This window comes from Dermochelys coriacea, chromosome 1, assembly GCF_009764565.3.
Source record: "Dermochelys coriacea isolate rDerCor1 chromosome 1, rDerCor1.pri.v4, whole genome shotgun sequence".
NCBI classification, from domain to species: domain Eukaryota; kingdom Metazoa; phylum Chordata; order Testudines; family Dermochelyidae; genus Dermochelys; species Dermochelys coriacea.
Window position 1 is genome coordinate 160,550,082 of NC_050068.2, and position 24,570 is coordinate 160,574,651.

General features: G+C 36.6%; 1 protein-coding gene across 3 annotated transcripts in view; it reads left to right on the plus strand.

Annotated features, from left to right (window-relative positions):
* BRWD1 (bromodomain and WD repeat domain containing 1) overlaps window positions 1–24,347 on the plus strand; it is a 110,310-nt gene extending 85,963 nt beyond the window's left edge. Inside the window, exons 38-42 of one of the 3 annotated variants that reach the window (XM_043507232.1) lie at window positions 2,792–3,024; window positions 4,253–4,447; window positions 5,061–6,038; window positions 9,905–10,873; window positions 16,326–21,571. In XM_043507232.1, coding sequence (XP_043363167.1) covers window positions 2,792–3,024; window positions 4,253–4,447; window positions 5,061–6,038; window positions 9,905–10,873; window positions 16,326–16,528 — 2,578 coding nt within the window. In that variant the 3' untranslated portion in view covers window positions 16,529–21,571. Of the gene's footprint in view, window positions 1–2,791; window positions 3,025–4,252; window positions 4,448–5,060; window positions 6,039–9,904; window positions 10,874–16,325 lie in introns of all 3 variants that reach the window. The other 2 variants (XM_043507230.1, XM_038387132.2) reach the window with 2 other exon arrangements.
* Window positions 24,348–24,570: the final 223 nt, after the last annotated feature.

Below are 24,570 nucleotides of genomic sequence, written 5' to 3' on the forward strand. Positions count from 1 at the left end.
TTGATTACAAAACAGTTATGAGCATAAGAGGTAGAACCATTTTTAATCTCAGCTTTAGCCAGACAACCAAATTTTAACTGACTGAAATTATATGAAAAATGGAAGGCTTAAATGATAACCTATTACAAGTTAGTAAAAGTTCCTAGCCATAATAAGGATAAGTTGTTATAACCAAGCATATATAGTAGGAAGTTGTATTCCACATGTATTATAATGTGGTGTTGGTAGCTCATGGTGAGGTTTATCCAAAATTTCCAAGAAAATAAGCCTCAATGTCCCTAATGCAACATGGTTAACTCCATGTTTTATTCCACACTTTGTGTGTGCATGGCGGTGTGGCAAGAAATCTCTGAGGGTCAAACCTGGTGGTGGTAGTAATTGATGCAAATGTAATTAGTCTAGATTTATCACCTATAAATCATTTTCAGCTGCTTCTCCACCAGTCCTTTGAAATGTGGTTTTCCCTTCTGTGCTTACTATCCAGAGGCAGTGGCTCTCATTGCCTAGCAACGTGTTTACTTGGATATATCCCTTTCTGTTGCCACCCAGCCATTCTGCTGCTGGCAGCAGAAGAAAGGTCCGCCTACCTTGGCCAAATACAGCTCTTTATTTCCCTACTGTTTCTGGCAAGTAGTGAGCCAACTTAGGTTTTCAACTCTTAACTGTAGAGCATATGTGGGGCAGTGGCAGGTGCACTGAGCTTATTAGGATCTTTTATGGGAGTTCTCACATTCTCAATTTGCTCCCTTCCCTCCACCAAACAGCAGGCAAGTATGGCTGAAATAAAGAAACACACATAAAAGAGCAGGCAGTGCTCTATCTGAAACATCAGTCTTATTCATATCTGAAAAGGAATTGTGTGTGACCTGTTCCCAGCACACAGCCCTTCATTGAGCCAAGGATTAAGGTTTCAGAGGATTATTGAGACCTCATTTCCTCTTCAGCAGAATTCAAGGAGTGCTTCAGATAGGTCTCTGCAAATTACAAGATGCATCTTGACCACAGCATGCACTTCTTATCCCTCAAAAAGAATCTGTCTGTATGAATTTGTGGCTTAATAATTAGAATCTTTTTAGTGAGTCTATAAACCAAAGGAACCAAGTTACCACTTAGTATGCTAAAGTGGTAGGTATTTTCTAATGTGAGCAAACAAAATGGCCTCCTTCCAGGCTCCCCAGAAATCTCTGGATGACTTTCCTATATGTGGTGGATTCTCAATCTAATTCTTGCCTCCTGTCTTTGCCCATGAAAGAGGACAGGGAGAGGAGGTCACAGAGGGGAACACTTGGTATGCTCCCAGCTAAAAGTCTGCTATGGAGTAGCATGAAGTAGCTATGGAAGAAGTGTACAAACATCCCATAAACCAAGAGATGTAGTTTCATGTGTCAGTCTCTAAGACAAGTAGAACAGGTGCAAGAGATGCAAAATCCTCTCTGGCTAAGGCCAAGTCCACACTAAAGATTTCTGACAGCACAGCTGTGTTGGCCAGGGAGTTGAAGAGGTGTGGTTCTTGACCAACATAGTTGTGCTTTCGGAAGCCCCTAGTAGTACATGCAACTATACTGGCAAAATTGCACTTCTATCCATGTACTTTGTTTTTTGCTTAGGTGTGGTGGAATAATATTCTAGTAAAAGCACAGTTTTGGTGGTATAAGCTGCGTCCAGTGTAGGAGCTCTTTGCCAGTATACTATACTGATATAGCCATACCAGCGAAGAGCCCTTAGTGCATATGTGGCCTAAGTGTACAAGGATGCCTTATTCTAAACACTGAAGAACTCAAGATTTAAAGGACTAGTACATATGTTAATTCAGGGCTTTATCAGGTAACAAATTTTCCATTTAGGCTTTTTTAATGTTTTAATTTCATTTATTAGAAGAAATATTTCTGGTATCTAACAAGTGCCCTTTCTCTCTTCCATTCCTCTCCAGAAGAGCATTGTTCTCCAGTAATCAAATTGAACCCCAGGCTTGCGTGCAGCATTCAGGCTAGATCTGAGTTACGATGGAAAACTATAAACTTCGTGTATTCATATTTCTGTGTACTCACATTTTATTTCAGAGAGCAGGATCTTTCTCCCAGGTTGTACCTCTTAGCTGGTGTCTTTGAGACTGTTTATCATAGGATATAATTGGTACACATGGCCCTTTTAAATGCCTATTGCAACTGATAAGTGAGGATTCTAGGGTACATCGGAAATCCAAAGGCGGCGGCGGCTGCAACTTGGAAAATAGGGGAAAAAACACGATCAGCCTCAGATTTATGTATATATGCATAGTTGATATCTAATCCATTTCCTGATTTAATTAGATATTTTCACTGTAGGTGTAAATTACTTTTACCATGAGCACTTAGCATCAGCTACTGAGTTGTAAATGGTTTCAGAGTAGCAGCCGTGTTAGTCTGTATCCTCAAAAAGAAAAGGAGTACTTGTGGCACCTTAGAGACTAACAAATTTATTTGAGCATAAGCTTTCATGAGCTACAGCTCACTTCATCGGATGCATTCAGTGGAAAATACAGTGGGGAGATGTATATACGTAGAGAACATGAAACAATGGGTGCTATCATACACACTTTAACGAGAGTTACAACTGCAGACATAATAAAATTTAATATTTTAGTTCACAAATTTAATCACTTTTTACCAAGTCGGAAATAATACTGATTTCGGTCTGTTTTCTAGCAGTAGGAATTGCCTTTTATCCAAGTTTCCAAATATTTCATTATTTCTTATTGAAATATTCTGCTCTTACATTGTATTAGTTATTTCTATTTCCTTTGTATGTTTAGAAATGTGAAGCAGAAACCCTTAAAATGTCAGGCAAAAATTGAATCTGAGCAGGAAGATTCTTCTACCCAACCTACCTCTAGCAGAGCAGCATGTGTTACGAGCCATAAAATAAATGCTAGCACCTATCCCCACAGTTTTGGTGAATCTTCTGATTCTGCTTGCATATCTTCATGTGAAAGAAATGGAAAAGCTAGAACTACACCCATAACAAATCATTCTGCGTTGTCATCAGGTAAGAAACAAAATCTGTTTTAAAAGCTGTTTGCTTATATATTAAACTTTTAAGTATAAAATATTTGCTAATATTTTTTGCCTTTATAGGCAAAGTTACCATAATTCCCATAAATTCTAGCTAACTAACTCTCTTAAAAATACAAAGCTTTTAAAATGCCTTCTGTAGGAAAACCCTGTCTCTGAGAACTATGAATATTTTGTAATAACATCTTGTTTTCATGCCGTTTGCATGTTAAGTATAGAATTCTTCTGTTTTAAAGTTTGTATAGAACCCAGTAAGTTTCTTTAATTTCAGCTTTTACTAGTGAAAAGCCAGCAGTAGGGGAAACTTGTAAGTAAAAATACATTTATAATCAAAGAAGCAGACTTGTACATCTTTCAATCCTGTTGGTGATAGTCTGTGTGCCTGTACTCAGTTTCACGTGAGGAGTCATCACAGAACTAAATGGCTTGTTGAGGGGTGAGAGGGAGAAAAATGGTCCTGTCAGCTATACTTGTTTGCTGCTTTAAAAATCTTCTGCTAAATGTGAAAATGGAACCTTGAAGTCTGACAACAGTCTTAGCAAACAGTGCTTGTGATGAACACTTTGAACTTGCCATGTCAGTACATTTAACACACAAATATGACTTATATTTAACTGTGTGTGTGTATTGCACACAAAACACTATGCCAAAAGAATATTAAGATTTCAAAGTTATGCACTCAGATGAAAGGAAGTGCCGGAATTAATGTTGCCTAAGCAACAAACATATGAAGGCCACCCCATCACATATCACATTTTTATTCCAAAGCATGAAGGTGCTAAACTCTTAAAGAAGAAGCCACCACAATTTTATTAACATTACAAAGCCTTCCTTGAAAATGGCTGAACATTTGTAGCTGAACCTTTTTAAAAAAAAAAAAAGCCGCCACATAATTTAGCATGAAAAAATTCAGCCCACATACTTAAAGTTTGGCAAAGTTAGGGGCAACTGAAAACTGTCCTACAGTGGAAAATGTCAGCCAGCTATCACTCACTATAGGTGACACTACCAGTGCCACCTATAATGTATGCCCTACTGTCATTGTCGTCTTTAAACAATACACTGTGAAACTAATTATATGGAAGTGATGTGTAAGAAACATTCTGTAAAGTGTAAAACAGCAAGTTACAGCTACTAATTAATTTTCAAGGTAACTAACTTGCTGTGTTTCTACTTAGAATTCTAATATTTTTTTTTACCAGAAAGTGAAATAGAAGGCTCTTCGGCTTCTTCCTCTGCCTCCTCATCAGGATCTTCCTCCTCTTCAAGTAGCTCAGAGGAAAGTAAAGAAAGCTCTATGGCTCTTGCATCACCAGTATTACACAATGGCATATCCAGAGCAAAGAACAGCTGCTTTAGGGTAACCAGAAATAGAGCAGCTCAAAGAAAGCAAATGGGTAAGATTCAATCAGCGTTTTCTGTGAATGGCCAATAACATAAGAAAATGCACATTCAGTAGTTAATATGTGGTGCAATTAAGTTCATGTTAATAACACTTCGAAAAGTTAAAACTGTATGGGACATTTTGAGTACGTGACTGAGGCTAGCGTAGTGGCATGGCACTTGTACCAATACTGTTGCTATAAGAGTTAGACTTTTCTCATCTTACTGTCTGCTCTGGTGAAATAATTAACATTAGCACTGAAGGAAGTTACTAGTAAGGCAAAGAGATAGTCAAACAGTGAGGATGAATGTTTTGCAACTCCCTTGGTTTTTAATTTATAAAAAAGAAATTGAATACAACTGATACTGATGGTATAATAATGGTTTAAATACAAATAAAGCAAGCTTCAATTCACGGTGAATGCTCCTCTTTTAGATTTGTGAAGAATGAGACATTGTTACCTTTATTTTCTAGTTAAATAAAATGTTCCATGTAAGTTGCAGCTACTACTACATTTGTACTTCAGTTTGTGCCTGAGTTGAACTTGTTTGACTTTACAGGAAATAAAATTTAACATAAATGGGTGTCCTTATATTTAAAATTGACAGCAATTATTTATTTTACAGGATCAGTTTCTCAGGGGAATGGAAATATCAGAAAAACTGCCAGGAAAAGGCTATATAGAAGTGACTCTGAAAATACTTCAGCAGTGGCTTGTGAATCATTGAGTAACAAAACTGGTAGACATAGAAAAATACCACGCAGAAGTGCTACTGTGGCTGCTAATAAATTAAAGCTGATGAGTGATGTGGAGGAAGAGCTCTCCAGTTCCGAAAGTGTTGGCATTGGAAGCAAGAACAGAAAACTGCCCCACCGCAATGCTTCTGCTGCAGCCAGGAAACTGTTATTGGAAGGCTCTGATGATGAGACAGGTTTAAAGTCTGAAAGTGAAAAAGAATTAAAAGAACCGTATGCAAGGAAGAAAAAACTTTTTCAGCCTGGTTCATCTGCTGCTAGAAGAAAATATATTAGTGAATCTGAAGATGGAAGTTCAGATTCTGAAACTGATACAAGAAAGGCACAAAAAAATAGGCAAAGCAATAGCAAAAAATCACCACACAGGAGAGTCTGTGCTGCATCTCCTAAAATTAAAAATCCCACAGTAGAATTTTCAGAGGACGACTCCAAAAGCCATAAGTCAGAGGATGGGATCAGTCAGGAAGTGTCCAAACAGTCAACTTCAACACACAAACAGCATGCAGTGTGCAACTCATCTGAGGATGAGGAAGATTCTGAGTCACGCAGGTGGAATGGTAGAAAAATCAAGAAGGTGACAAGTCAAAAGCCTGTAACTCCATTCAAAAAAGCAAAAGTCTTGAGTGACTTAGAGGACACAGCAGAGTCTGAAACAGAAGTGAAGGAGAATGGAAGAAGTTCTGTGTCAGAGAGTATGGAAACTTCTGGGACTGCAGGGAGCTCAAAATCTGGACCGGATGCTAGTTTCAATTGCTCTTCTAATTTAGCATCTGAAACTGATACCAATAATAGTAACTATAGTGATGCCATAAACACAAAAAGGAGGAAAAGGGAAGTCACTAAAAAAGGTACGTTTAAAAACTTAATGTATCTAAATCTGATACTGACTAAATTAAAATGTAGGATTGGTGGTTATTAGGAAGATTTGGACTACACAAAATGAGTTCCTTGACATTCTGAAGGAAGCTTGTGTAGGAATATTGTGAAGTGCAACATGATAGAAGTATAAAGGTGTATGCTGTTAAAATTGGGTAGTGATCAGTGTAATTTTTCAGAGGAAAATTATTTCCCTTCCTCATGGCACTAGATCTCTTGATGAATGCTGAGTGTCTGACTATTCTGGAAGTATATTAATATGAAACTATTAATGCAAATATACTATTATATCATTTTTAACTTGTACTTTGTCCACATTGTAATATTTAGCACAGATGAAATATTCTTCATTTGAGGAACGTCGTTAAGTATGAATCGTTTCATTTCATTCAGTAAATTTTACAAATGGTTTCACTGGGGACAGTTCACTAGTAGAATATGGAGTGTTATGGGTGACTTAGATATTGCCTTTGATAAGCTGTGCATTCAAGAATCAATAAATATGTATGTACTAGATTCTATTCTTGAATGTCCTCATAACTATAGCTAGAGTATATAGCACATGGCCACTATTAAGGTTACCTGAGTGTTTTTCCTTTCTGAAAGACCATTTTCGTTTATTACAACCTGGTGAATTTTTCATCTTTCAGGCTGGTTTCTACCTGAGTGGTCATGTTTTTATAAATTTGAACAAGGGCATTTCTGCAGTTTTTGAGAATGAGGAGACTGGAGGTGGGAAAATGCTTCCCCTATTCTTTAAAAACAGGACCACGTAATTTTTAAAATATTTTTATATATATTTTTTTAAAAACAGCTCCAGTTGTTTTGGGAAGAAAGCCATGCAAAATTTCTACTATAGGGCAGTGTTTCTCACCCTTTTTGATACCAGGGACAGCTTGCTGCCTTCCTAAACTCTGCCAGGGAGATCTCAAGGATCAGCACCAGCCTGCGGACAGGTCATTGAGAAACACTGATATAGGGTAATATTTTCAAAAGCACCTCACGGACTTAAAAACTCTCAGTTAGATGCTTTTCACATTACCCATAGGCCTTATATTGGAGGTGTACTTTAAAGTAAGTGTTCCGATTAGCTCAGATTATCACTATTTTTTTTTAAATGTGCAGGCATTGTACATTTTTAATAATACTTTTTAAAAATAACTCCTGGAAATATAAAGTAAAAGGGTGGTTAATGCAGTCACATAAAATTTTGAATAGAAATAAGTAATATGATGCCCCCTATGTTGTCATGGGTATTTAATAAGGTTTCTATGATTTCCAGAGAAGCCCTGCTTCATTCAATGAGATGTTCAAAAGTTCTTGCAAACCCCATATCATGGCTTGTCTACACACAATTTCTGCCTCAATTTAGCTAAATTTATAGTTGTAAGCAAAACACTTTACATCAGTATGAAAGTGTTCACACTGGGGAGTTGCACCAGTTTAAGTTTTTGTTTTTAAACTGATTTATGTAAATTGGTGCAAAAACTCTGTAGACCAGCTCTCACGTTAGGCATTTTTGTGCAGTCTGGCCTAGTTTTGTATCTAGGCATATAATGAAAGTCGTATTTGATTTATTTCCTTTTTCTTAGCATATTTCCTAAGGAAAACATAAGATTGCAAAGTGAAGCACTCAAATCAAGAAATGTCATGTTTTAAGGTTGCATGTGAATACTTTGTATATTTGCCTCAGAAAAGTAATTTAAATATTATGATCAACAGGGATTTTAGAAATCCTTTTGCAACAAGAAAAACTCAAAATTTGCATTTTTATAGAGAATCTTTAGTTTTTACATTTTGTGAAAAAATAACATGTATACAGTAGAATCCCATTTATGTGAGCCTCCATTATCCGGCTCTCCATATTAACCAAATTGGTGCTGTCGGTTGTCAGCCCCAGGCAGTGGGGCTCACAGCTGAAGCTCTTTGCCCATTCTCTGGGTTATCGAAATTTTAGATGATCTGATCGGGCCCTGGCCCCAACTAAATCAGATAAATGGGGTTCCACTCTATATTGTGGCGAGGGAAAAAGTTCAGCGTTTCATTTTACTCATTGAAAAACAGATTTTGGGGGTTTTTTATTGGACAGTTTTGTTTTTTTATCACAGGCAAACTAGGATCCCTGATGATCACTTACTATTATTTCCATAGATTTCCTGCAGGTTCCTGTATTCTAGCCCAAATTGTTTGCATTTACAATGATGTAAATTAGGAGTAAATCAGCTGAAATCAATTAACTCTACTCTGAATTTACATGAATATATGAAAAAATGAATTTGAATAAAATATTTGGTCCTCAATATGCAGGTTGGATTTGTGTACAGCAGCAAGTGAGCCAGAGATGTGTACTCATTTAACTGTGAGAAAAACTTATTAAATATTTGTATTTTTAAATTAAATGTATTTTTTTGTTGACAGCTAGCATTTTATATTGTGTACACTATTCCTTTTTGCTTCTAAGAAGCAAGTTATAAATAAATGTTGAATCCCTGCCTGGTCCACTGCAGACTCTATCTGCTCACTAAATGAAAATGGGGCCCTGTGAAAAAAGTTAACCTTCAGTTTGGCGTGACCTGAGTGCTTCATAGGCAGCCTTAATGTTGCTTTAACTTACATTTTCTATAAAATGCAGTCAGACCCTGATGTCAGCTAGCACTTCCTAACTAATCATACAATATCTTTTGTAAATGTAAAATAATTGCTACAAAAATGACTTTAATCATTTGGGGTTTTTTTAAAACATGGAAATATTTCCTTTGCCTATAGGTTTGGTAAAAGCATATATTTGCAAAACAAAGTTTGGGCTGAAGTTGACCAGATATAATGTCCTTTTATCATTACATCTTCCTCGTCAAATCTGAATTAGGCATTTTGTAGATTTTTTGGATTAAATAAAACAAGTTTATGGAGTTCCAGAATACTAGTAGTATGGATTTTTTTTTCTGTTTTTTAGATTCATTTCTTAATTCCTTTGTTTTAATTTTGGGGCTTTTATTTAACAGACTTAATACGCTGGTCACCCACAGCTTTCTGTTGCCTCAGATGATAAGGTAATTTTTAGGGCTCTGATTCAGTCTGATGGTTTTGCATCACTCTGAGTCAAAGCAAGTATAAAACCAGCTGACCGAAGTTAGTAAAAGGATTACCTTTGTCTTAGCACATCTCCAGGTCACCTAAAACTATTGTAGCACCACCTACGCTGGCACAGCACAGAACATGTCAGAGGGAAAGGTACATATCCAGAATGGGCTCCAGTGATTCCTGGCTATTGGACAGGCATTTGGAGCCATGGAGAGCCAGGAATAAGAGCAGCAACTTGGAGTTGTGCTCATGCACTGGGGACTCACCTAGTCTCTTGATGGCCCAAGGATTAGGGGAATGCAAAGGTGTTTAAAAGCCATTTTTGAATGGCCCTTGTCCCATATCTGGTCTTTTGCCAAGAACAAATCAACCCAACTGCAACAAAACAAATAAAAAATATTTTTTCTTGCAGGTGCATTCTTAAAATGGGGATGAGGAGATGGACTTCTCAGGGCACGTAATTCAGAGAACATAAAAATCATAGGTGGAATGATAATATAGTTGGCCAAAACCTTAATTGCTCTCCACCAAATATAACGTGTAATATGTTTGAATTACCCGTGCTATTATAAAATAAAAATACAGATGTTTATTGCCTTATTAAACACACAATGTGAGCTGTTCTCCACTGCTATTTGGGTTTGTACATTTAGTACTAAAATATAAATTTTTCTTGTTCTGTTTTAAAATATTTTTCATAAATTTGTCATTTTTAATTTAACAAATATTTAAATCATTTTTATTTTTTATATTATAGGATCTTTCTCTCAAGAGAATGGTCATAGCAGAAGAGCTACCAGGAAAAGATTATATGGGAGTGACTCAGAATATTCAAAGGGGGCTTACAAAATAGTGAATGACAAAGATGATGGTCGCAGAAGAATTCCACGTAGAAGTGCGACACTGGCTGCCAGTAAATTAAGACTAATGAGTGATGTGGAGGAAGAGATCTCCAGCTCAGAAAGTGTTGGCATTGGAAGCAAGAACAGAAAACTGCCCCACCGCAGTGCCTCTGCTGCAGCCAGGAAATTGTTATTGGATGGCTTTGAAGATGACACAGGTTTAAAGTCTGAAAGTGAAAAAGAACAGTATATTAAACAGAAAAAGCTTTCACAGGCTAGTTCATGTGCTAGAAGAAAATATATTAGTGAATCTGAAGATAAAAGTTCAGATTCTGAAATAGGTGCACAAATGGCACCAAAGAATAGACAAAGCAATGGCCATAAACAACCACACAGGACAGTCTGTGCTGCATCTCCTAAAATTAAAAATCCCACAGTAGAATTCTCAGAGCAGGACTCCAAAAGCCATAAGTCAGGGGATGGGAGTAGTCAAAAGGTGTCCGATCAGTCAACTTCTGCACACACACATGCTGTGAGCAACTCTGAGGATGAGGCAGATTCTTTGTCAGGCAGGTGGAATGGTAGAACAATTAAGAAGATGACCAGTCAAAAGTCTGCAACTCTTTTCAAAAAAGCAAAAGCCTTGAATGATTTGAAGAACACAGCAGAGTCTGAAACGGAAGTGAGGGAGAATGGAAGACAATCTGTGTCAGAGAGAATGGGACCTTCCAGAACTGCAAGGAGCTCAAAATCTGGACCTGATGCCAGTTTCAATTGCTCATCTAATTTAGAATTTGATACTGATTCCAATAGCAGTAACTATAGCAATGCCACAAACACAAAAAAAAGGAAAAGGAAAGGAAAAACAAAAGTCATTAGAAAAGGTAAAAATTTTAATGCTAATGCATCTAAATCTATGATATTTTCTAGACAGAGGAAACGACGTAGGATTAATATGGATAATAATGACTGGGAGGATTTGGACTATACAGAACATGAAAGAGCTCCTCAACGCTCTAAAATCAGAACTAGAAATCAGGATAGAAAGACTGCAAGATATGATGATAGAGATTTAGACAGTGTGTTCCAACTGGGAGATTACAGAACATAACGGAGGGAAATCTATTCCGCTTTTGTGGTAATATTAGAATTCATGATGAATGGTAGCTGTTCTTTGTCATGAGATTCAGGGAGAACATCTATATTTTTCTGTGAAAAACTTAATCCTGTGACTATCCTTGTCATATTTCAGATTGCATTTGCTGGTCCATGTAGCAGTATGTAGCAACTGATACCAAAAATGTTTCATTTGAGGCAGTATTTCAGTGGAGACTGGAATATTATTGCTCAGAGTAACAGTTTTCAAAACCAGTTGAACACTGGCCTATATGATGTTAGCACAATATTGAGCATTACTTTAATCAGTGCTGTATGAGAAAATCGATGGCGTACAGTTCTAGAAATTTCAGAATCTCAAAGTGGACTGTTCTAGCACCTGTTCCTTGTTCTAAAGACTTCATCTAACAGTAACCTAGTTTCATAACAAGAATTATAATTAATCCTGTTGATCTTGACATCATGAGTAAAGTAACAGTTACTTTACAAAGTAGATAACAATTTGGAAAAATAAAAATAATTTGCTTTGTTAATGCAGTTGAATACACAAGAGCCATTAATTTAAATTTAAATAATTTTTATTTGACTGAAAGGTGGTGTTTTCTAATACAGTGTTGCTTCCATGAGGTAAATTGGAATCTGCAAAATTTATTTTAGTTTTTGTTTTGATGGCAGTGTTTTGCTACCTTTTTTTTTTAAAGGTGAAAACATAGTGTGTCCAGGATAGCAAAATTCTGGTATTTGTTGTCTGCATGCACTCCTTTTCTTTCTATTGGTGTAATTTTTTAATATGATAAAGCTTTTTGTCCAACAGATACAGTGATGTCCCCTATATCTCTGTTTCTCCAAATTTCATGGGATATTCTGGTTTTTCACGTATTCAGCCAAAGAGTTAAGTCACTCTTATGGTCCTTCACAGAGATTTTCTTATATGCAGCATCTCATTGGTAGACAGCTGATAATGAATAGCCCAAAGTTATGGTCTCATAGAAGTGTTCATTAGCCTAATTTTGCTTCTGCAGTTTCAACCTATTCTGAAGAGTTTATTCTCCATTTCTCATTCTTTCTTTCATATGCACTTCTATGTGCTAAATGAGATGTAATTCTAGTTTGGGAATTTTTTTTGACAACTTGGCTCAGAATGACATTGGGTTTACTGGGCCATATCTAGTATGTCGCTACAACTTCCTCTTTTAGGAGATTGGTGGTTCTTTCATAGTTTAGTTAACTTTAAAAATCTTTCCAGTCTGCATATTTTCTTTTCCTAACTATTCCAAAGATGTCAGGGAGATGGACACTAGTCCCAAAAACTGCTCTAACTACCTTATCTCCATCTCCCCCCCGCAACCTCCCAAAAAATATTGCAAAAAGTAGAGAACATCCCAAGTGCCCTAGCAGACATTACTTTAGAGAATTCCCACAAATATTGCAACAGAAGCAATTAGGCGGGTATTTTTTTTTACTTGCTCTTTTTGTTATGTTGTAAGTGGGAAGCATCTATAACCTCCTCCTAGGGACTACAGCTAGTTTTAGGGCTTTGAGAATTCTCATGACTTGTAATCCTCAGTAAAGGGGATTGAATCTAGCATATGGAGTTGTGGCACATGGAACTTGTATACATATTCTTTAGAAAAATATATCTTTCATCTCCTTTTTGCAGAGGTTTTTTTTAACTATACTGCAGAAGGACCAGTATTTTTTCCCTGAAGAGGTCTGCCCTTTGTGAAGCCAGAACATATGTAGCTTTACTCATGGTTAGCACCCTACATATATTTTCAACTTCATGTAGCAATCAGTAGGTTGAATAGGAGTGTGGGGGAAATAGAGGCATGTCCTTACAGTAACTCTAAGATCCTGGATGAAATAATACTGTAGCTAGCAATGGTAAAAAATTCACCAGATAGTAAACTGAATAAAGGACAAGTAAATTTAATATTTTATATTCATATTTTGTTAGACTATATTGTACCTTTGCATAAATTATATCTGTTGTCTTATAGCTGCAGTACTCTTCCCCCTTTTTCTAGTCTCAAAATGGTTGAATTTAAAGTAACATACCCATATACTACTTTACTCAACTTCTAAAAACTTTTTTTTTGTTTGCTTGACACCAAACATGATTAAGAATGAAAACACAAAAGATAACATTAAACTACTCTGCCCATCTTGCCTGGCCGTGGGCTTGAAGAGAGGGTTACTATCTTGCATACCCCACTGTAAAAAATCGGGCCCAGAGTTATTTCCTGCCTCTAACTTGACAGCAGAGGAAAGATGACCTGCCTTAACTGCATTATAAGTTAAAATCTTCATGTTAAAGTTACCCTTTTCCAGTTATTAATTCAACCAAAATAATTTCTTCAGACTACCAAATATGAGGGGGGGATATGGAGTTGGGTTGTCACTATGTTTCTAACACAAACCTGTCAAAATGTTGCCATTTTGTTCTTAAAAACTGACCTACATTTTTCTTGGTTGCCACATAACTTATTGTCACACTTTAAAATGAGTATTGTATGCCTTCGGCAGATAGTTTTGATATATTTTTGTAACATATGGGTATATGTTTACGTGGGGTGAGAATCTCAGGAAGAAAGTCATCTAAGGTGTTTTGTGACTAATTCTGCTATCTTGGCAATTTCCCACAAGAAATGATTTTTTAACCTATTAAGATCTAAACACTTATTAATTTCTGCCAAATACACCAAGTGATTTCTATTAATTAAATGTATAAGAATGGCCGGTAGAGTAGATGATCAGCAACAAAACAGTCACTGAGCCCTTGATTGCCCATTAAACTTTATATGTAGCTGCATTGCCATAGATATTTCCATTCAGTTAATATTTTTTAAAGTATTGGCTTTATTTTCAGCACCCTTCAGTAATTTTTTGGTATTAAATGGCTCTTATCTGAAACTAGTTTTGTAAGTAGAAAATATTTGAATCAAGTATATAACTTACTATTTTTGGAGACATGAAAAATTATTTTTCAAATTCTTTGAAGAGTTTTTAATACTGTAAAAGGGAATCTTTAATTTTTATATAAAATATTACATCCAATTCGAATTTATATATTTAGTGGTAGAAAGGAAAGAGAAGTGAGATAAACACCAAGGAAAAATTTTCCTGACTTAGGACTTATGTATTTCCTTTTAAAAGAAAGAGCTACAAAATGCTATCTGTTCAAAGGTGATCAGTTAAATATTTTTTTCTTAAACTTCTGTGGGAAAGTTGTTAACCATGACAAATGTGAAAAGTGCCAAAATAGATCAGCCAGCATTAAGCTTGGATTTTTTTTTTCCTGGGGCGGGAGGGGGAATTGTTTTGCCATTAATATGAAAGGTGGATGTTTTAACCAATCTGTCATCTTCTGCAGCTTGAAGAAAATCTGGTTTATATCCCTTTTTTTCCCATTACTCTCTGGTTAAATTGTAGCTCTCAATGTATTGTACTTTTATGTTCTTGGATTCAAAATGTTAATTTGTCTTCCAGTTTCTGATATCTTAAATAGAGCAAAAATTCAAATATGAATCACTGTCTCCTCTCTTAATGAAAGAGTGCTAATCCTTTAAAAAAAAAAATACAATTCCTGAGTTAAAATGTGTCGGTTTATTTTTAATGTTTTTTCTTTACAAAGCAATAATCAGTTTTTAACAGCTAGATCAAACTGGCAACAATAAATAGTTTTTCTAATACTGGATCAATGGTGCAAAACCTTTCCAGCCGTGAGGGCCACATCTGTTAATGCCAAACCTGAGGGATGCATCTAATTAATATAGTAAATTATGAAGGCTTTTAATCTGAGAGATAGTTTATCCATAGAGCTTCTTGATGTCTTGCTTTTTTTTTTTTGAAGGTGGCCATACTTGTCATGGAATAATTATATTTTATATAGTACTTCTCACTCCCCAGATACAGCAGCATTGAAGTGCTGATAAAATAGAGCAGTGAGATTGCTGACGTGTGTTTAAATTGGTGTCCCTTTAAGCAATAAAATACTGCCCTTTTTAAAATATAAGCAATGAAATGAGGGCATCTAATTTTAAAGGAAAGACTGAAAGACAAGATAGTATGTGTCTGGCAACATGAATGTTCTGAAACTTCTAGAAAAGCAAAGGTGTTCTTAATAAAATGAGAAGGGATGGAAAGAGTTCTGTGCTGCATAGAGCTCACCACAGCTGAAGCATAATCAACTGCTGATCTTGGATGTGATAAAATCTGTGTTGTGAGTAGTATGTAAAAACACTTGCATCATGGTACAAAGCTAAAGATGTGGAATCAAAATGTATTCAGAACCAGCATCCTTAAGGGTTTCAAAAACCAATAGAGCCGATTTAAAGAGAGACTGACTAGCGCATTTCAAATGTGAGTTGCAAATATCCTTAGGCACCACATCTGCCCAGGAGGACATCTGCCATTTCTGTGCTTTTATAATTTTCCTGTCTTTAAAATGTTTTTATCTCCTCTATTGCTGTGTAGAAAATCCCACACATATAGGAGAAACTATTCTTTTATGTAGAGGAAAAAGTGAAACTAAATGTTGGCAATATTTTAGTGTAAATATACAAAGGAAAACTACAAATGGGAAATTTATTTTCTCATTTTTTCATTTATAGTAATTTGGGGGATTACTCAGACAGTAATGTAATTATTTTAAATTGATGGGTGTCCGCTTTAAACCATTCTACTCAATAGGCAGCCAATATGATAAATGTAAGGCTGTCATAATATAATCGTAAAAAGAAAAGGAGTACTTGTGGCACCTTAGAGACTAACAAATTTGTTAGTCTCTAAGGTGCCACAAGTACTCCTTTTCTTTTTGTGAATACAGACTAACACGGCTGCTACTCCGAAACATAATATAATCGTGATAGTTTAAATTAGTATGCAGCTCCACTCTGAACAGGCTGCATTGTTTTCTGCTGAAACTTAAACTATGTGAATTTGGGTCAAATTAGCCTAGGTGCCCTGAAAAAACATTTTTCATTGAATTTACAATTTACGAAAAAATTTCACCCAGCTCTAACTGGACACTGTAGAATGAGTTATATGATGATTAATTTCAAAGCACTGCAGCTATTTTGTTTAGTCACTTTGCTCCAGGTTTTCCAAAACCAAAGAATTAAGGATGTTTTCAAGTTTATCACTATTAGAGTGCACAGATCTGTGATGGGATGGAGGGGAGATGTCAACATTTTATAGTCCCTACCTGTCCTGTTCTAGACTGGAAGAGGATGAACTCTTTCTTTGGAACATCAAGCATCAGGATGAAATTGGTGATTCAGGCAAACACTGTTCTCTGGATCTTCAGGGTACTTGTCTGCACAGCCAGAATCATGGCATCACAAATCACTTTGCACTATTGGGTCAATGCTTCCAATGTCAAGCATTTCTGGTTGTCCCGGCAGCACCGCCATTTATGGTAATTCTAGCAACTGCACTAGGAGATTTACTTTATATACTCCTTTGATTGGCTTGTGTGAGGGGAGACATTTTTTTGAGGCATTTGCATTTAATTGGGACATCTCCCAGGGAACTAATTAAGCTTAGTAATACTAAATAACAATACTTAATAAGGACAGTTCTGCCTAATCCATATTTTTTTAGGGGTCTTTTGAAATAGCTTTCAGTCCTGTTATGGCTGTGATACATGCAGTGAGAGAACTTCAATAGTTTCTGTTCTGATACGTTATATTGGCTCTTTCCATGCCACTACATATTGCCATCAGTGCAGCTCCTGGCACTAGGAAGGCAGCAGACTTGGTCCCTGTCTCATTGTAGACAATGCCTTCCATTCAACCCTAAATGGGCTTGTCCAGAGACAACAGGTTCTGCAGTTCCTCTAACAGCAGTGGCTTCACTAACAAAAAATTAGTGTATGCTCTTACGCAAGAGTTCTTAATGGAGACAACAGGTCGTCCAGCAGATGTTCTGATTAAATGGATTAAGATTAATAAAATACCATCACCTAGCACTTCTGTAGTGCTTTCCATGAATTTTTTTCAAATTTCATTTTTTCAGAAAATTGAGAATTTGCCAATACGTTATTTTGAAAAAATATGAAACTAAAATGTATAGTGTCAACCTTGCTATTGTATATAATTTTCATCACAATATTTTATAAAGTTGTTTTGTTTTGAACACACACTATTTACTGAGAATGTATGTTCACTAGACTATGAAGCACCTAATAATTAGAGCCCTACGCAGATTCAAAATTTGTATCCACATCCGATCTACAAAAATGGTCCGTGAATATAAAGTAGATATCCGCAGATTTGCAGATACAAAAGTTGTATCCACATCCAATCCATGATCTGCAAAAATGGTCTGTAGATATGAATCGCTGCATATATAAAGCAGATATCTGTGGATTTGCAGGGCTCTGGTAATAACAGCTTTCTGATCAAAGGCTAAATTAGAAATCTTTTTTTAAAAAAAGATTCATCCACAGAGCAATATCAAATGCCTTCAAGATACATTTCTGACAATCTGAGAAGGGTAGAAAGGGGTTTGTCCTTATTTGCTGCTTTGTGATGTACAGATAACCTAAAAAACTTTTTTCCAAGTTTTTTCTGTTTTTAATCTCTCTGGATTGTAGTGGTATTGTAATTACAGTAATAAAATATACAGTCTTAATACAGTTTTATGGAATTTCATTAAACCAAATCTATAAACAGTGATCACATCCTACCATAGAATCCATCAGTGCAGCACAGTTTCTCCCCTCCCCCCTGGTTTCCTGGATATATTATTCTTTTAATATCTAAAGAAATTAAACAAACTAGGTTTTAAAGATACACATCATGACATGTCAGAGAACATTAGATACTATCAAGTACTTTTATATTTAATTACGTTAATTATAACATAATTAAGTTGATATCTTTTTGGAAACTTAACATTTCTTTACTAGTTTTGTACTTTCTGTTGTCACTTTTTCACATTCCACCCCTATCCCTGCCTGTTTTGTGTCTCAAAAGGAAGATTTTTTTTGGTTTTTGGCCCTTCTAGTCCCTGTCACTGTAGTATCTGAGCAACTGCCATGTATGAAAATAGAGAAATATTTTCTGTCTTGCTTCAGTCTGTAGAATAAATAGCATTATAAGTAGGGCCCTACCAAATTCATGGTTCACTTTGGTTAATTTCAAAATTTTTAAAATTGTAAATTTCATGATATCAGCTATTTAAATCTGAAATTTCACATTATTGTCATTGTGGGAGTCCTGACCCAAAAAGGAGTTGTGTGTGGTGGTGGGGAGAGGGGTTAGCAAGGTTATTGTATGGGAGGTTGCAGTACTGGTACCCTGAATTCTGCGCTGCTGCTGGCAGCAGCAATGCCTTCAGAACTGGGCAGCTGGAGAGAGGCAGCTGCTGGCTAGAAGCCCAGCTCTGAACACAGCTGCCACCACCAGCAGCAGCACAGAAATAAGGATGGTATGATATGGCCACCCTTACTTCTACATTGCTGCCTGCAGAGCTGGGCCCTCAGCCAGCAGCTGCCACTCTCTGGCCACCCAGCTCTGAAGGCAGCACAGAAATAAGGGTGGCAATACCGTGACCCTCCCTAAAATAATCTTGCAACCTCCCTGCATCTCTTTTAGGTCAGGACTCCCAATTTGAGAAACGCTGGTCTCCCTGTGAAATCCCTATTGTATAAGGTAAAAGCACACAAGACCAGATTTCATGGGGGGGGAGACCAGATTTCACAGTTCATAATGTGTTTTTCATGGCTGTTAATTTGGTAGGGCCCTAATTATGAGTTTATAAGATCTCGTGTCAGTGTGTGGAGAATTTAAGGGAAAGCTATTCTGAAGAAATGAGGTATGCGTTCAGTTCTGAAAGTGTTACTGCCTGTGATCATTACTCTTGTGGGGAGTAAGTTCCACGGTCCAGTTCAGGGTTGAAGAAATTTTTACTTCCCTGATCATTTATCAACTGCATAAAATAAAATTCTTCTGGTAATAGAATTTAATTTGTACTTTCTTTACTTTCTGAATGGCTGCCTCTGCATTAGCAGAACAAAATTTATTACAGGTTCATAAATGTGTAATTTCTTTTAGAGACTTCTTTGCAATAGAATGATAGTTTTAACACTACTCATAGATATTTAGAATCTGGAAATCATTACCCTTCTCGAAGGTAAGTAGTGATTTTTTGACTGACTGTCATTGTGAGCAAAGACTGTCGCTTCCTGTCCTCTTTTATCTCAAACAAAAGCACAATGTTGAAAGTTAAAAGGATATCCATTTCTAATCTTATTTTAAATAATTACCCAACGTAAACTGCACATCGCTGAGAAGTGCATAACCTGTACTTTGATTTCTGTGTATTTCAGCATTAGTAGTAAAGCTTGTACCGAATAAACTATATGATTTTAATAGAAATGTAAGTTATTTAAAGGAACTTTTAAATCTTTATTTTGTAGAATCAACCTCTGAGGAGATTGGACAAAATACAAAAGTGCTCAGGAGCAGGACATATATGAATGACTACAAAAAATATACAAAGTTTTCTAGTGAGACATTAAATGCCAAAACTGTTACTAGAAAAAAAACTCCATGCAGAAGTGCTACTTTGGCTGCTAATAAAATTAAGATAATGAGTAATATAAAGGAAGAGCTCTCCAGCTCAGAAAGTGTGTGCACTGAAAAAAAGAATAGAAAACTGCCTCACTGGACTGTGTCTGCTGCATCCAAGAAAAGGCTAAGGGACAGCTCTAAGGTAGATGCCACTTTCAAGTCTGAAAGTGAAAAAGTGAAAGAGCAACATACCAACAGTAAAACACTTTCTCAGCCTAATTCAGCTGCTGCTAGAAGAAAATATATTAGAGAGCCTGAAAGGGGAAAATCTGAAAAAGAGACAAAGATGACACACAAGAACAGGCATAGTAATGACCATAAGCAGCCACACAGAACTGTCCATGCTGCATCTCTTAAGGTGAAAAATTCTGCAGTAGAATTTTCAGAGGAGGACTCCAAAAGCTGTAAATCAGAGGATGGGAACAGTAAGAAAGCTTCTGATCAGTCGACTTTTGCACGCAAACCTCATGCAGTGAGCAACTCTGAGGATGAGGCAGGTTCTGAATCAGGCAAGTACAAAGGTAAAAAAACCAAGGAGGTGACCGATGAAAAGGCAGGGATGTCTTTCAGAAAAGCAAAATGCTTGAGTGCCGTAAAGGACACAGAGTCTGAAACAGGAGAGCAGGAAGATGGAAGAAGTTCTGTGTGCCAGCGGACTGATCCTTCTGGGACTGCAAAGATTGGAAAATCTGGACCTGATGCCAGTTTAAATTGCTCTTCCAATTTAGAATCTGAAACTGATTCTAGTAACAATAGCTATAGGAATGCCACAAAAACAAAAAAGAGGAAAAGGAAAAGAAAAAGAAATACTAAAGTAATTAGAAAAGGTAAAAATTCAATTTCAAATGTATCTAAGCCTTCCAGAAGGCCCCAGCGAACAAAACGCTTTAAACTTAATCAAGAAAATGACTCTGATGATGTGGACTACACCAAATATAAAAGAGCAAATAGACGTTCTAAAATAAGAACTAGAAATGGGGGTAGAAGGACTGTGAGATATGATGACGACGGTGGTGGTGATGATGATAGAGGTCTCGATTACATAGATTGTGGAACATAACCTTAAGAGGAAAAGCCAGTCCGCTTTTTTTATGGTAATAGTGCTAGGATTCATGATGAATGCTGGCTCTTCTTTGTCCTATATTTCAGGGAATATATTTATATTTTTCTATGAAAAAGTTATTAATGTCAAATCATGACTCTCCTTTTCATATTTTGACTTGCACTTGCCTGCCCATGCAGCAGCATTTAGCACAGATGCCAAAATGTGCCTCATTATAGGGGCAAAATTTTGTCTTTACTGGTATTTTACTACATATAACAAGACTTTAAAAAAAGTTAAACACCTGGCAACAGGTTAAAAGCAGTATGTTGAGTATTATTTTGGGTGCTGCAATGTGCTACTACCTGGGCCTTACAATATAAGTGCATTCAAGAACAGCTGATTTTAACACCTCTTAATGTATGAAATCTCATTCAACAGTAACAGACTTGCAAATATTACTGTACATTATAAAAATAGTGGTTAATGATATTACAAACATCAGAAATAATAAATGAATATTACATTAATTTGAATTAGTACAGCTTTTCAAATGTACAGTGCTACCACTATTGAAAATACACAACCTGAACCAACTCGTAATGGAAAATACATATTTACCAATTTTTAAAAAATGGTATTGGTAAAAATAGGGTTTTGCAGACAGGTGGTACTGGCATTTTTAATATGCGACTTCCATGCTGTAAACTTGAGACCACAAAATGCAGGTGAACTTTTGGGCCTAAGGGTTTGTGTGTGTTTGTTTGTTTATAAAATATGAAAAGAAACATGTGCTGTGTATTTTTTTTAAAACTTGTGTATTTAAAACTTATCTTTTAAATGGGTGAAAAGTTTGAGGCTCTGAATATTATTTCAGATGTTTTTGCTACGGTTGCCCACCTGCTTCTTTAAATTTAAACTTTTTACCTTAAAAGTGCCTCATTGTTGATAAACCACACCAAATTGTGATTGTCATCATACAACATCTACATGCTGATGTTTAAGTTGCCATTGTTGAGAACAAAAATAATTTCAACTTATAACATACAAGGGAAAGGGAGTTGGACAGTTAATGAGATTCATGTACATTTTTCAAACTAAAATATGTAGTTCTGCATCAGTTTCTGATGCAATTTGCAAAGTGTTCAAGGAGTGATATTTAAATCCTTCTCAGTATCTTGATATGTTGCAGTGCAGTAAGAATCTCAGGAAGAAAGATGTTCATGAATCTGATAGCATAAAGACTTTTCTTAATGACAGTTTTATTTTCAGTGGTGCCCCTTCATACCCAAAATTCATTCCGTTAGTTCAAATCTAGTTGTTTTGCTATCAACATTTAACCCTTCACTTTGCTGCCATAGATCAGTGTTGTCCAACCTTTAGGGCTTAAGAATCAAAAATACTATTTCAGTAAGGTCAAGGGACTACAATAAATTCTCTACCATGTTTCTGCTCTTTGCACTGTTCTGTTGGTACAAAGGTAGTGGAAGCCATCCATAAGTCCACTCTTGGGGATTTCCCCACTGTGGGGGTTGTCCCCCGTGGGCATATGGCTCAGGTGTATCCTACATCTCTCTCCACGTTATGTAACCACCTGCATTGAGGGTGGAGAAGGGCATGTTTGAAGGGTGGGAAATTGGCTGGAATATTAGACTCCAGCTATTTTAGCTGGCAGATCATTCCTTGAGAACCACAGCGAATTGGCAAAAGGTTGGAGCAGTCCCCAGACTGCTTCAATCTGCACCATTACTGAAGCAAGAGCTGTAACTGGTGGTTGGTTTCAACTTTTCTCCCCCTTCCCTCCCATATTTCCTGATCTTCCTTGGCTAGTTGTGAGGGAGAGGAGTTGTCCTTTGCTCGATGCTCCCATAGGATCAGGAACAGGCACAGCTAGTCTGTATTAAGCCTAAATGGAAATCTAGTTTATACCATTTGTGCCCTAATATTTTGTTCCTTTTCTGATTTGATTATAGCTCTTAATTCAGTATATTTTTGTAGACATTTGTGGGTTTAAATTGTTCATCTTTCTTTGTCTCTGATTTCTTGAGCAGAGCAAAGATGCCAAAGTATGAACCAGATTGTCTATTGAGATTGTTCGCTGTTTTAAGTGTTTTGTATCTAGTACTTTAGAAATGCCCTTGTCAGAAAGGATAAATGTTTGCTTTATCTGAAAATTATTTGGCTGCATTGTTAAGTGGTTGCTTGGTTGGGCTGGTAATTAGTGGTTTTTGAAGTGTAATAATTTGGAGTACTGGAGTAAACCCTTGAGGATATAAGGGAGCCTCAGAATTCTTGCCATCTAATTGAAGTATAAATTAAGTAGGGCTGTTTAGGATTTTTATTTTCAACCTTGGTGTGTAATTTTTGTTTAGGCCTAGATTTAAAGAGAGACCTTTTAAAGTTCAAATACAGTACTTTCAAAGGAAGTACACAAATATAATTATAGGTTCATAAAACAAGCCTAAATGGTTGGGGACAAACTCTGACCATTGATGCATTCAAAGGGCACTCATTCTGTGCATGAGAGGGGAAAAATTGGCTTTTCTAAAGTACAGTCTTTCATAAGTCAACTTGCATTGTTCATGCTACACACTTACAATATTTGACAATCATTCTCTTATACACACCCTAATCACTGGGAGAAAATATTTTATTTTATGTTCTCATATGCTCCTAGATGCTATTTCAGTTTACTATGTACAGGCAGATAGTAGAGGGTTCTGGTTACAACAGGAGGATAAACGTTTAAAAGGTAAATGGAATTATGTCTGCTGATTCTTATTTAGCAATCTTCCACCCCTTTTTCCCAAAGGCAAACAATTATTCTTTCACAAGCATCATTTGTAGGTGAACTACAAGGCTATTTTTAACTATTTTAAGTCGTAACTCCATTCTCAGAAAACAACTCCCTGCATTGCTGAAGACTTTATTGATGTTTCTCAACAATTGCAAGAGAGTTGCAGTATTTACAACTCTGAGCTTGGAAAGTGTGGGGGAGAAGTGGAGGGGGAGGGAGAGTGAGGAACAGCAGTCCATCCTGTTCTGTGTCAAGTTGTGGACAGAAGAAAATGTTCGAAGTGCTGCTTGGGCAAGCAATAGAACTTGTCCACAATGTGCTTGGAGTGTGGAATGTGCTTGGAGGTGTACCCAGCTAATACCAGCCCATGTGCTACACCCCCCTTTGGGCCATAGTAAGTGTTATAGGGGAAGTGCTCAGCTTCCACCCCACCTCTGCCTCCAAATCTAATTAGAGCATACCCTGTTGTCAATAGCAAGCGTTAACTGATAAATTTATGGATTTGATGTTGCCCCTGCTCAGAGCAGCAACACACTGTACTCCACAATAGGCTACTTCCTCCTACCCTGTGGAATATTTCTCTGGCTGGCAGGTTCCTTGTGAAAGGAGAGGCACTAGGCTGCATCTCTGTTCTGCATTATTGATTGGATAAAACAAGATCGACTGTAAGACTGAACATCTATTATGAATCCAGACATTGAGGGGGGAACTTCAGTCTAGTTATTCTGTTGCTACTTGTATACTTTAATATTAAAATAGTGAGGAAAGAAACATGTATATCAACAGAGAAAATAAATACTGCTTTTTCTGGATCCCCAATCTGAGACATTGGGGTGGTGCCTCTTTCTTCAAGCACAGGAGACAATTAAGTCTTGTCCATAGGGCTCGGCCCTGCCTCTAGAGACCAAGTGGCTGTTCAACAATCCTATTTTATTTTTAAAATACTAGTTTCTAAAGCTTGTTTTCGGGCAGGGTTGTGTCCCTCCAAAGGGAAGAGCCTCCCAATTCTTCCTGGTTGGTCCCTTCTCTCATTATGGAAGAGAAGGC